Source organism: Anabrus simplex, chromosome 2 (assembly GCF_040414725.1).
Source record: "Anabrus simplex isolate iqAnaSimp1 chromosome 2, ASM4041472v1, whole genome shotgun sequence".
Classification (NCBI taxonomy): domain Eukaryota; kingdom Metazoa; phylum Arthropoda; class Insecta; order Orthoptera; family Tettigoniidae; genus Anabrus; species Anabrus simplex.
Window position 1 is genome coordinate 377,897,842 of NC_090266.1, and position 14,390 is coordinate 377,912,231.

A 14,390-nucleotide genomic window follows, 5' to 3' on the forward strand; every position below is an offset into this window, starting at 1 on the left:
AACAGTTGAGGTGTTGGCATTCTGACCCTGGCTTGGCATGTTTGATCCTGGCTCAGGCCAGTGGTATTTGTAGGTGCTCAAATACGTCAGCCTCGTGTTGGTAATTTACCAGCACATTAAAGTACTCCTGTGGGACTAAATTCCGGCTCCTTGGCATCTCCGAAAACCGTAAAAGTAGTTAGTGGGATGTAAAGCCAATAACATTATTATTATTTTTATTGTTATTTTAAAATAGAAATTAAACTGCTTGAAGAAATAGAATTGTCATGTAAATTTATGTTTCAGGGAGGAGCATCTGAGGCACTCCTCAAATTGTCCGTTTGTAAAAGGGGAATACACTCAAAATGTTCCGCTTTCTGTAACATATGCCACTTCACCTGCAGTCAGCATTGATAATCCAGAAGAGACTGTTGATTTTATTTCTACTTCTTCGGTTCCCGATGTTATTGCAACAGCTAGTCATCAAGGATATGTTGTTTTGTGGAATGTCTTGAAGGATTTGAAGGTATGTACTAAAAAATATTTAATTCATTCAGAAATGTTTGAAATGTTTGAAATTGTTCTTTACAATCCATTTGTTATTTTTTATTGGCATTTTCCATATGAACAAGTGACCAAGGGGCTACAGTTGGGTCATTCCATGCCATTTTATCTCAATGAACGTTGCAACTTGACCAGCTCAGATTTTCATAAAATTTGGTAGATTGGTAAAGGACATCAAGAAACTATCAAATTAAAATGATGTAAAATTTTATTGTTGAGACATACACAATATTCATATAACAGTGTGTTAAAAATGGTAAAATAATTCATAATTTATTATAAATCTATATATATGAAATAACATGACTGACTGAGTGACTGAGAGATTCATCATTGCTGAGCCAAAACTACTGGACGTAAAGAAATGAAATTTTAAAGATACACTTTTATTGCAATGCAGGTGATCACTGAGGGAGGATATTTGGATATTCCGTCACTAAGGGGATGAAAATGGGGGTGAATTTTTAAAATGGGTGTATCAATATCTCAGAAACAGTTTAAAGACATGAAAATTGGTATTTGGAATCTTCTTTAGAAATAAGGAAACAATGTATTTTTTTTTTCAGAAATGTAAAAAAGGTAAAAATGAGGTTGAATACCTTTCATGAGGATACTTCAATCTCAAAAACTGAAGATGTTACGGTCATAAAATTAGCATTTGGAATCTCCTTTAAAAATATTTTTTTGTTTTTGGAAAATTACTTAAGAGCGTGTCTACAGGAATGATAAACAGGGTCAATTTTAAAAATGAGTATATATACAAAATATCTCAAAATCATTACATGTTACAGATGTGAAAATTGCTATTTGGAATCTCCTGTACAAGTAAAGGAACACGTATAATTTATTTTCTGAAAATCCACTTAATGGGAAGTGTTAATGTGGGTGAATTTTTAAAATGAGCATATCTTCAGTATATATCAAAAACTTAACATACTACAGGCATGAAAATTTGTAAATGTAATATCTTTAAAAAATAAAGTAACACGTATATTTTTGTTTTAGGAAAAACCCATTAATGATGGGTAAAACGACTGAGAAAAGGGGTTGAATTACTTCTATTAAGATACTGGTATCTCCAAAACTGAAGATATTACAGACGTGAAAGTTGGTATATGCAATCTCCTTTAAAAATAAAGAAACACGTATCTTTTTTGTTTCTGGAAAATTCACTTATAGGGGTTGTAGAAAGGACTGAATAAGGGTTTAAATTCTTTTTATGAGGTTATTGATATATCAAAAACTGAAGATGTTACAGAATGAAAATTTGGATTTGGATTCTTCCTTTAAAAATAAACACGTATACTTTTGTTTTCGGAAAATCCAGGAGGGGGAAAAATGAGTTGAATTCTTTGTTTGAGTATACTTCCGTCTCGAAAACGAAGGATGTTACGGTTGAGAAAATTGGTATTTGGAATATCCTTTAAAAATAGACACACACATTTTGTGGGAGGGTAGAATCGACTTATACAAATAAGAAGTTGACTTTAAACAATAGACTCCTAAGGGGGTTTTGACTGGGGGGGTGAGGAATGATGACAAAAATATGCATTTATATGAAACCGTTTGAATTACGTTAAAATTTCAAATGATACCCTAGGTGTTATATAACAGAATAACAAATTTAAAGGCTCGGGGAGTTAAATGGGGGTTAAGAACCAAACACAAATGTATTCATTCCTTCCTCCGAAACGGAAAATTCCAAATAGTGGTATATATTTTATATCCTAGGTGTGATTTTTGGAAATATTTACTAACGTTCCACCCCTAAAGTGTTAAATGAAATTAGCTCCATAAACAAAATTATTCATCCCTCTAAAACTGTTTGACGTACAAAGTTGTAACTTTACGAGAAGGGTCTTCTCTTATATCGTAGGTGTAAAATAAGGTATACTTCAAAATATTTCTCCCCTAAGGATGTTAAATGGTTTTTGACACTCAAAAACGCAATATCCGTTCTTCCGAAACCCTTTCAGGCACGATCTTAATTTTTTTATGCAGGGTGGTCTTCTATACCCTAGATGTTAATAAATACTTTAAAACATTCACCCCTTTTAAAGTATTCATTCCTCCATTACTGTTCGACGTAAAAAATCTAAATTTGACATGTTAGTCGCTTTCACATCTTAGAAGTTAAATAAGATAGGGTTTAAAACATGCAAATTCTTCCGTATTGGGTTCAGATGAGTGTTAGTTCAGAAAAACTGTTGGATGTTTGAACTGAGGGCATATTTTACAGGCTCAGCTGACAGTGGACTCTCAATAATGTAAAACTTTGAATAATTACTTTCACTTTAAAACGTAGCAAAGCATGGGTATCTTGCTAGTTTTATATATCAGTTCAAAACTCTACTACTAATTATAATAGAGAATTTATTTTTCTTTCTGTATTTACTCACGTAATTTCCCCTCCCCCCTCTTAATTTTTTTTTCTACCTCAAAAATTGGGGAGGAAAATTATGCAAATCTAAATTTAAAATGTTGATGAGAAATTCGAACATAATTACCTTACTTAAATTACAAAATTTATTTAGGCCTAAAATTGTCCAAATTAATTGAAAATATGTATAACACAATCAATTTTAATAAAAAATCAAGGGCAATAATGCATTCCCTAGCAATAATTATACAGAAACCATAGTCTTTTAATGTCACATGAAAATTTGCTGAAGATAGGAGTCAGATACCTGAAATAAATTAGAATACTATATTAGGTATTAGGGTAAAATCTAAAATTGCCTGTGCTAATATGTATTTTACTTCAAAGAAATGGATTTACCATTCTCTTCCATATCCCAGATGCTGTCATCTTCAGTTCCATCTAGTCCACTGGAAATGCCAGTTTTCTTGGAAACTTTTCACAATGTCTTGTAAAATCAGCCCCATGCGCAAACAATCCATTCAAGTATTAATTCTAGTGAAGACCTGTTGGTCTTCCCGTTGGGCGTCAGAGTATGAGAACCTCCCGCCATCCAAACAGAATATACAGTACCTGCCGCCCATTGTATTTGATTAGCTTGTTGACACTTAGATCAAGAGGCTGCAAGGCTGATGTCAAGCCACCGCAGGTACAACCATATCGGATGGGTATCTGTCGAGAAATCAGACAGGGCCGATGACCTTCGATGTTAGGCCCCTTAAAACAACAAGCAAGAGAAATCAGACTAACGAATAGTTCATCAAAAGGGGGGTTGCAGCCTTTCTAAGTTACAAGGGCGGCAGTCTAGATGAATGATATGGCCTTGTAGTAATACTCAACATGGCTTAGTTGTGTTGATATTGCTACACGGAGGAAAGCAATGGGAAACTACAGCCGCAACTAAATCCCGAGTGCATGCAGCTCTCTCTCTTTGAATGATGTACTGATTATGGCTTCCTCCTGGGTAAAATATGCCGGAGTTAAAATAGTCCCTCATTCGGATCTCCAGGTGGAGACTACACGAGAGTATCATCAGGAAGGTGGATACTGACATTCTGTGAGTCGGAGCGTGGTAGATTAGAGAATCTGAAAATTGAGATGGACGTACTTAAGTTAGATGTACTGTATTTGCTGGCATATAACTCTCACTTTTTTCATAAAAAATAAGTGTGAACATTTTTGGTGCGTGGTATACGTGGGGATTTGTGTGCAAAAGATCGTATTCCAAAAAAAAAAAAAGTAAACTTTGCAATAGGCTATTGAAAGAGGACAACTGACATACTTAGTCTATTCATTGTCATTGCCTTCAGTCTCCGAGCTATTCTCGCGTGCATCATTCTGGTCACCATCCCATACTGCATCATCCTGACTTCTCTCCAACGCATTCGCAATGCCCGTCTTCAAGAAACTCTTCACAATAACGTCTGTCGACACCATAACCCATGCCTGCATAACACAGTCACACACAAGTTCAACTGATGGCCTCTTTATTTTGTCTGCTGGCGTCAGCTCATGCTCCCTTCCTGCCATCCATTTGGCGTACAATTGACGTATGTTATCCTTGAAGTCTTATTGACGGAAACATCTAAGGGCTGTAGACAATATTGAGTCCACCAGGAATTGCAATGAGATCAGTTTTCATTTCCTGAAGAAGTTTCTTCGTGTCTTCCACCAAGTGTCCACGGAAACTGTCTCACACTAGCATTGCTGGGCATTGAAGCAGTGCCCCTGGCCGTGCTCCCCACACCGTATGGACAGAGTCCTGGACAAGAGCTGTATCCGCCCATCCTTTCTCTTGAACCCGTACACGAATGCCTTTGGGAAACTTCGCTTTAGGCACAATTTCTTTTTTGAAAATAACTTGCGGTGGCAATTTTCTTCCGTCTGCGGTTAATGTTAGCATGATAGTGCAGCTCTGTTTTTCACACCTAGTTGTACGTACAAGCATGCTAGATTCTCCCTTCTTGTTGATGGTGGTGTTGCATGGCATGTCAAAGTTTATCAGGGTTTGATCAGGATTGCCAATCCGAGATAAGAGGTAATTGTTTTTCTTCCTGGTAATGAAAATCTGTGTTTTTATCGCTGAAATTACTTGGCGTTCTCTTGCAGAGATATGTTCGCCTTCGCACATTTCCTTTCATGTCATGAATCTACGGATCCAACCCCAGCTCACTTCAAAATCTGAACAACTGATTCCTCCTTTAATTGCTAGTTCGCGCGCTTTGAAATGTAGCATCTTGTGGTAGATACTAAAGCCATCATTTCGCAGCTCTGTAACGTAATGAAGCAATTCATCTTCCAGCTCAGGAAATTTACCAGTTTTCAGCCCTCGAAATGCCTTACGTGTTGGTTGTTGGCTTGGTGGTTTCTAGCGCAGCTTTCTGTTTATGTCAATAGCAAAAATTAAACTCAGTCACACTGAATTCTTGATCGGCAGCTCTATTACCATGTTCCTCAGCATAGTTTATCACTTTGAGTTAAAACCCAGCTGTATAACTCCATAACTTAAAGATCGATCTACGCAAGAAAACTTAACTGAGAAACGAGAACGAACGTGAAGACAGAATACTGGCACTTGTCAACAATACAACAGATGGACGATACCTAATACCTTGTCACTTGACGGCTTTTCAGGGAAACACTCCCAGTTCACGTGATCATCTCTGCCGAATGGGTAGCGATAAGCATATTGACAAAGACGCAAGAGTGAGAGGGATGATTAAGTGTGACTGACTGGCTAATAATGCAGCGTTGAGGCGGGGGTTTGCGAGTTTGGTATTTTTGTTACAACAGCTAGCCTCAACCATTCTGCGGGTGGAAAGAAATGCAGCTTCTTCTTGTACTGTCACAAACAAAGTTCCTAAACAGCAATTGGTACAGTTCCGATATTTAACCCTTACCCCTCGAATTAAAGTTGTCTGTGTTGTCTGTACTACTCGTATTTTAAATGTGAATGTCTATCTAATATGACCTGTATTTATCTTTCACGATTTTGGAGATAGCACATGCTCTTAAATGATGTATTTAGGCTATAAACGTTTACAGCAAGCTATACTGGAGCAAACAAAAGTAATGTATGCAATTTAAGACACATTATTCAAAATTTTTATTATTATTACTGGTAGCCTCCATGGCCGGCCTCTCACCGCTGGATTCCGTGGTTCAAATACTGGTCACTCCATGTGAGATTTGTGCTGGACAAAGCGGAGGTGGGGCAGGTTTTTCTCCAGGTACTCTGGTTTTTCCTGTCATCTTTCAGTCCAGCAACACTCTCCAATATCATTTCATTTAATCTGTCATTCATTAATCATTGCCCTAGAGGAGTGCAACGGGCTTCGTCTACCAGGACAATTCCTATCCTCACCACTAGATGGGGGCTTCATCTATTCCATTCCTGACCCGGTCGAATGACTGGAAACAGGGTGTAGATTTTCATTATTACTACTATCATTATCGCATACCGATTGGTTTTGTTAGTAATGTCACTGAACAAATTATCGGTATAAAGCAATTGAAAAACCCTAATTCAGCCTCTGGTTTCACATCTCACGGTGGTTTGTAGCATGAAACTGCTGTAAACAGCGATTTCTTGAAACCGGGATCCGTTGATTTATAATTGCACCAGCCGTCAGCATCAGCTACATGTTGGGTTACGGTACACAAGCCGACCATCACCAGTTCAGTTGTAGGCGCCGTCATGTGTTACTAGATATATTCTTCAGCGTGCAAGGAAGGAGTAGAGGTGCGGAATTACTGGGTTTTTGTAGAATTACCTTACATACAACATTGAACAGTATACTGCATGTTACTAAGAGAGCACATGGCGAGTGTGTTTTCTTACCATTGTTCGAGCCTTCGCATTCGTGAGTGGAACGGACACAGTTGACGTCTACACTGGCATCTGAATAATATATTTTTGACTGACTGTCAGATAGTATCTGCATTTTACAAAGTTCCACGCTGAACCAAAAGATGGCAGTACAGTTTAGCATCGTGTATTTTGTCAGCGAAGATTCGACAGTCGAGTGGTGGGCGATACAATGTCATGTCAGGCCTCGCCCGACAGGCGACCAGAAAGGGAATATTGTAATGTCGGGCCTCACCCAACAGACGAGGGGTATGTCTTTATGACAGCGTCAGATATTAATGTAACTTATGTGCGGAGACTTTTTCCCTGCAACTTCAGATGTTAAAAATGGGGTGCGAGGTAAACGCGATGGTGAGTTATATGCGAGCTGATACTGTAGTTGGTAATAGTGAAGTATGTTTTCAGGAAGATCAGGATTTTTTGGTCAGGCGACTACAGAATTATCAACACTAAATCAAAGGGGGAGAAATGCAGGAGTTGGTTTAATAATGAATAAGAAAATAACCCAACGGGTAAGCTACTACGACCACCTTAGTGAAAGGATTATTGTTGTCAAGATAGGCACCAAACCAATGATGCAAGTGTGTAATGGGCTAGGATAACTTAGAAACAATTCTCTTATCCCATGAGAAAATAGTGAAAAATCGCGCTCAATTAGTAGGTGGTGGTATTATTATAATTATGACTTGTAAGGTGTGGCTTTATACGCTGGTATTCCGATTTAACAAGTTGTTTACATCTATTATAATTAATATTATTATTTACATAGTTATGTATGACAGGTTGTCAGTAGGGACTTTATTTGTTATAGATCGTGGTCGTATCATTTATTATTTGTGTGTTGTATGATCTGTCCTGTGTAACAGAACATGTGAGGCCATGTCACGATACTTCTGCTGTATGTTTATTAGTACAACTTTATTTATTGTAAGGACACGTAATTAATAGTATATAATATATTATTGTATGTATGTTCAGTCCGTCAGCGATTCCGCTGGTGGGATCCTCAACAGCTCTGCCATCAGCTGTCATAGATGGCCTAGGCATCACTGAAGAGGCGTACTAGGGAAATGAGGAGTGAGGTAGTTTCCCGTTGCTTTCCTCACCGAGGCAGAGTTGATATTACATTTCAGTCTGCCAAGCCCACTGAAATGCATGCACCAACTGACCCTATGAGCAACATTTTCACACCATTCATAGCAGGGACTGGCTGCATAAGGATTGGCATTACTAGCATCGCTCATACCTCAGTCTCTTTCATATTGTCAAAGCCAAGGATAAGACAGAGACAGATCTATGAAAGTAACAAAATTGCTCTAGCCTATACCAGAAGACATAGTGCACTGTAAACACTAGGTCCTGCTAGCAAAGGCATAAATATATTATTACCTGTAAGTATGATGTGTAAATCCAATGTAATGTTGTGCAACACAGGGTAATACTCTAGATCTGCACACCTTTGTCACTTGAGTTTTAGAGAATGTTCTATTCATTTGTATATAGGTTATTGGAGTCTCGAGAAGATATGAGAAAGCATGTTGTGTCATACTTTTCTGGGGGAGAGTTGATACTCCCACGTGACGTGTCCCTGGTGGCGGATAGGGGGTCCTAACCGGCTTGCCAGCGGACTTGAGGGAGATAAAACACTTCTCGTGGACCAAACCCGCAACCCCCTGTTGGTGGGGGACGCAGACGAAGAATACACCCATGGAATCCCCTGTCTGTCGCAAGAGGCGACTAAAAGGGGCGACCAAGCGATGGTCAAATTAGAGCCATGATACTACTTGTGATTAGTACCACCACGCGGGGAACACCATGGGTCGCATTTACTTGCGCGTAGTACCACTATGTTAGGTACCAAATAGGTTTGTGATTAGTAGCAACAGAGTGCATTGTCTGCTTTTCCAGTACCTGTGATTAGTACCACTTTCGGAGCAACACCATGGATGAGTGACACCATTGTTCTGGCTTGTCAGCGATTAGTACCCACTATGTGAGAAACACCACAGGGTAGTGCGAGCCCCTGCGGTTAGTACATGTATTTGATGAACACCATAGGTTTGCGTTGGCTGTAAATGGTGCCGCAATGTGCGAAACACCGTAGGCCTGTATTCCATGTGCGAATTTCTTTACCTGCGAGTAGTGCCATAATGTGTGGAATACCGCGAGTCTACGCTACCTTTAATAGTACCGCAACATGACAAATACCATGCTTCTACTTTCCTAGCCATAAGTACCATTATGAGGGGCCGATGACTTGGATTTTTACTCCTTTAGACTACAAGCATCATCAATTCAGTATTATGCTATAGAAGCAGTCCCTTGGTCAGTAATACTGTTGTTTTACGTGCGTTTCTGTGAATGTGAGGCATTGCGGGTCGGATCCACTGATTGTCTTAATCTCATATCCATCCATTCATTCTTTGTCCTCACGTTTTGAATTCTGGTCAGTGGAGGCTTTTGGACTTTTAATTTGTCATTATATTTCGTCTCATTTCGTACCATTAGGGGCCGATGACCTCGATGTTAGGCCCCTTTAAACGAGCATCATCATCATCATCATACTTTTCTGGAAGTCTGGCCAGGCAAGGTATATAAAAAAAATATTTTAAAAAACGCCAAAAAAGGTATATAAAGGACGGTCTTGGGTTGATGAGTTGAGTTGTCGGTTGAAGTCGTTAGTCGAATTAAGTATGTACTGGTAATTCCGTTGAAGTGGTTATGTTGTGTTGGTACATGTGATCTTGTCAAGTGATCCGTAATTGGTTGACATGCTCATGTGACAGTCAGTTGTATTCATGATGGTGGTTCATTTGATGTGCAATTATTAATGTGTATATAATGTGTAAGTAAAACAGTGTACTCAGTTGTCAGCATCTTGTGTGTGCGTCTTTGTGAATATGACACCAATGCCCACCACAATAGAGCGGGTCTATATGCCTTCTAGTTCAGCTGATGATGCAGAAATCGAAAGAATATGTGAAGTGATACAAGATTTAATACAATATGTAGAGGGTGACGAGTTGTTACTAGCCCAAGTCAAGGTTTGGAAGTGGAGGCCTCGCCCACCTATGCTAGAGAGGCATCCATGGTTCCTCCACATGGGTGATACGGGAGTTCAGGTGAAGTGGGGCTGGTGATTGCCGTGAAGGGTCACTGCGGGGTGCTGGAACCAAAACATCACTTTGCTCTACGTAGCCTGGATGAGCCGCTGGTTGGGAAAGGGGCGATCCCAACCTAGGGGGAAAGTCATGGCTGTGAACTCAGTCATGATAATGCCAAGTGGAGACCACGTGAGTAGGCCTACTGAAGGGATGAACAAACCTGGCTAGGTTCGGGCCAGGGGCAGACCGCTGGATGGACGACTGAAGGGCATGGTCTCTGCTACGGAGAGCCTGAGTTGCGGGAGGGCAATGTCTGGCTGTATGCCTCACCACGGATGGTGAGAACGACGCTCAGGACCCTAGAAGGGGCAAAAATCCTATGATTGATTGAAATATGGATGCTTATAAAAGAACCAATTTCAAAAACTTTGACATCAAGGGAAGCCATGGAAGCTCCAGTAGAGCAGATCCAGGAGCAAGCCTGAGATGAAAAAATGGAGACAGAAGTCCCAATTGGACAGGCTATCGCCGACTCAAAACAAGAAATGGCAACAGAAGCTCCAGTAGAGCAGACTGCTACCACAAACAAACCAGAAATGTCCGTAGAGACAGAACTGAAGATTTCTGCATTGAAAATCAACAGATTTCATATTGAAAGACCACCTCGCAACAGTGCATATTACAAGGAAAGGAAGAGAGCGAGGAAGGAAGCCAAAATTGCGGCTGGAACTTGGAAGAAGAAGCCAAGAACAGGGATCGGCGAGAGGCTATCCCTCCAACAACGCCCAAAAGTCCAAGGTCGGGGGATAGTTCGCAATCAATTTCGGCTACAAACCCAGCCGCCAAGAAACAGACGGAAGAGGCGGTTATGTTTTTAATAATGGCGGCTTTGTGGATATTCTATAAGTGAAGCGTTTTTGTTTTGTGATACGGTGATTAAGGTTGCGTGTGTATTAATTTGTGAATATGTAAATAAAACATAATAATAAATAAACGATCGTTATGATGCGGTGGACGGGTCACAGGAAGTTCTTTGTGATTTTCAGGTGGTAAGTCCTCATTTTGTGGAATAGAATTAGGTTTCACCTGATCTTTAACGGGAACGTCTAGGCGAGGTGGCACAGATGATTCGGAAGTAGTAGGACTGGGCATGTTGTTTATGTGCATCGCTGGTAATATAAGATTTTCACGTTGTTAATACTGAATAGGTTGGTTCATGTCTAAGAAAGGAAATGCATCCGAAAAAGTAGCCATAATAAATAATAAATGAAATGTAAAGTAACCTCAGTTTCTTTCGTATGTAAAAGAGGTAGGAAAATGAAATATTTTGCTACTGTTAATGTACAAAACTGAATTGGATGCTCTACTAACTATAATTGAGGTACGTAGAGATATTTGATATGTCATACTGACGGGTATACAATAAAATAGATGGATAATCGCAGGAATATTCAAGAGAAAGGAGTGGAAGCATATAACTACCCAGTCTTACCATAAATACTGTCCCAACTTTTGAGGGTGGCTGTACATCCGCCCGAACGAGGGAGCAGCTACAAAACCGGTATCGTGAGGCGTGAGTCATTGTTGGTTGAGCTGCAGAAGTGTACAGTTGTCAGTTTGAAGTTTTCATGATGGAATGGGGGGAGTATGAGAAGCATTACACAAGGTAGGGCAATCACCAGGGGAGATTTTCAAAACCCTCCAGAAGCTGAAAATTAGTAAGAAATTTGTTTACCGCACTATAAATCGATTTGTTGAGGTTGGAAATGTGAGAGATCGCCCGCGGCAAGGAAGACCTCGCACAGTAAGAACGCCTGAACTCATCAAAGCAGTGGCGGCTTGTGTGCGACGAAATCCGGTAAGGAGACAGTCAGTGATGGCTCGTGAGTTACAGATATCAAAAATGTGTATGTCTTGCATGTTAAGCATTGACCTGGGGCTCCATGCTTACAAATGACGCAAAGGACATCTCCTGACAAATGAACTGAAGCGCCAGAGGCTCCTAAAATCAAAGCGCTTACTTAAGCGTTACGCCGCTAATGGTCATCGTCGAATTCTGTTTACGGATGAAAAGATTTTCAGTGTTGAGTAGACTTTCAACGCCCAAAAGACAGGGTATATGCCCTTTCGTCTAGAGAAGCTGGTGAATAGGCTCCAAGGATCCAGACGGATCATCATCCCTCATCAGTTATGGTGTGGTGGGGTGTGAGCTTCGAGGGCACAACGGAGCTCCATTCCTGTGAAAAGGGAGTCAAAACTTCAGCTAAAGTGTACTAGGAGACAGTGCTTGAGGGACTGGTCAAGAATCTCAACACCACCTTCTTCCATGGACGGAACTGGAGCTTCCAGCAGGACTCAGCCCCAGCGCACAAGGCACGGGCAACCCAGCAGTGGTTGGAGGCAAATGTTCGTGATTTCATTTCCACTTCAGATTGGCCATCTGCAAGTCCACATTTAAACCCTTTGGACTACAAATTGTGGTCCAAGATTCAGGAGATGGCTTGCAAGAAAAGACATTCCAATATTGAAAATTTAAAGCAGTCTCTTCAGAAGGCAGTTGCAGAATTTCCAGTTGATGTGTTGCGTAATGCCATTGATGAGTGGCCACAAAGACTTAAGGCCTGTGTGCGTGCAAATGGTGGCCATTTTGAATAATTATTTGTGGTTATGGTTCATAATGCATCTATGTAACACTTGTTATTAGGATATTAAAATATCTCTAACCATTTTGTGTCAATTTACGGAAACGTTTGGGACAGTATTTATGGTAAGACTATGTATTTGTAGGGTCGTTTGGTATCAGAGGGGGTCCGTGAATGTACAGTGGTATGAAGTGCGATAATAGGTATAACTTGAAAACAATGTTCTCTCACCCATGGATAACTGATACAAGTATCAAACTCTAATAATAATAATAATAATAATAATAATAATAATAATAATAATAATAATAATAATAATAATTTTATGATTATAAAATAAATAAATAATTATTATTATATATATATAATTCGCTGGGGCCATCAAGGACCACGTTAAGTCTTGTTGCATTTGACACTGAACTTGGCCTTCTTTAGAGCCCAAATTTCCCTCATTCTTTGTGAGTGGACCTGCTTACGCTCCTCTGTCCAAGGGGTACCGTGTCTTCTCTTCGGTTGCTCGTCTCGGTTTAGCCCGTTCGTCAATATTTTGTTGCGGAAGAGATCTCTGTTAAAGGTGTCTTCAGCTGAGATATGTAGCATTTGCAGGTCTTCTTTGGTATTTATAAACCAGGGAATTGTGGTTTTGGGGTTTGAATCAAAAAAGTGAAAGATTTCTTTAGTTAACTTTCTTCCGTCCATTCTTTTCAGATGACCATATAATTGTGCCCGTCTTCTTCTGATTGTTTCGGTAATTTTCCCTATTTTGCTGTAGACTTCCTTGTTGGATCTCTTTTGATGGATTCCATTTCTGTACTTTGATCCCAAGATTCCTCTCACAATTTTGCGTTCTCTTTTCTCCAGTTCTTCAATGAGTCCTTTGTTGGCATTTAGAGACAGGGTTTCGGCTGCATATAGAACTACTGGCTTCAGAACTGTTTCATAGTGACGTATCTTGGTGTTTTGGGAAAGGCATTTTTTGTTGTAGATTGTGCGGGATGTTTGGTAGGCTATTTCCAGTTTGCGTACTCGCTCCTGAAGTGCTTCTTTGTCCAGTCCATTTTTCATGATGATCTCACCCAGGTATTTGAATTTGTCTACTCGGGTGATGTCCCCGTATTTTGTATGGAGTTTTGATGGAGCCTGTTTGATGTTAGTCATTACTTCTGTTTTCTCACACGATATCTGCAAACCAGTTTGTTCGGCAATTTCCTTTAAAATTTCAACTTGAGCTCTAGCGGTTTCTATGTCGGTTGAGAGAACAGCAATATCATCGGCAAATGCTAAGCAGTCTGTTGCGATCCCCTTGGATTTGGTTCCTATTCTCAATGGACTGTAGTTGGTTTCCTGTAATCTCACCCGCCAGGTTCTGATGATCTTTTCAAGAACACAGTTGAAGAGTATCGGGGACAGCCCATCACCTTGTCGGACTCCTGTTTTGACGTCAAAGGAATGCGAGAGACATCCGTGGAACTTCACCTTGGATTTTGTATCGGTCAGGGTGGCTCTAATTAATGCCAGCAGTTTCAAATCGACTCCAAATTCATTTAAGATGTTTAGCAGGACTTCCCGGTCAATGGAGTCGTACGCTTTCTTAAAGTCCACAAAGACAGACACATACTGCTTGGACCTTAGTGTACAATATCTGATGATCGTTTTGAGATTTTGGATCTGTTCAGCTGTTGAGCGACCTTTTCTGAACCCTCCTTGGTATTCACCTATTTGATGTTCGACTTGTGCTTCCAAACGCTCCAGGATGGCAAGTGATAGAATTTTGTAAGTCACGGGTAGCAAAGATATTCCTCTGTAGTTGTTGA

The 14,390-nt window shown here is 40.1% G+C and overlaps 1 protein-coding gene across 1 annotated transcript in view; it reads left to right on the top strand.

The window, feature by feature from the left end:
• Bruce (BIR repeat containing ubiquitin-conjugating enzyme) overlaps window positions 1-14,390 on the top strand; it is a 1,406,664-nt gene that overhangs the window by 97,780 nt on the left and 1,294,494 nt on the right. Inside the window, exon 7 of the mRNA XM_068225988.1 lies at window positions 286-505. Within this exon, the coding sequence (XP_068082089.1) occupies window positions 286-505 (220 nt within the window). The remainder of the gene's footprint in view (window positions 1-285; window positions 506-14,390) is intronic.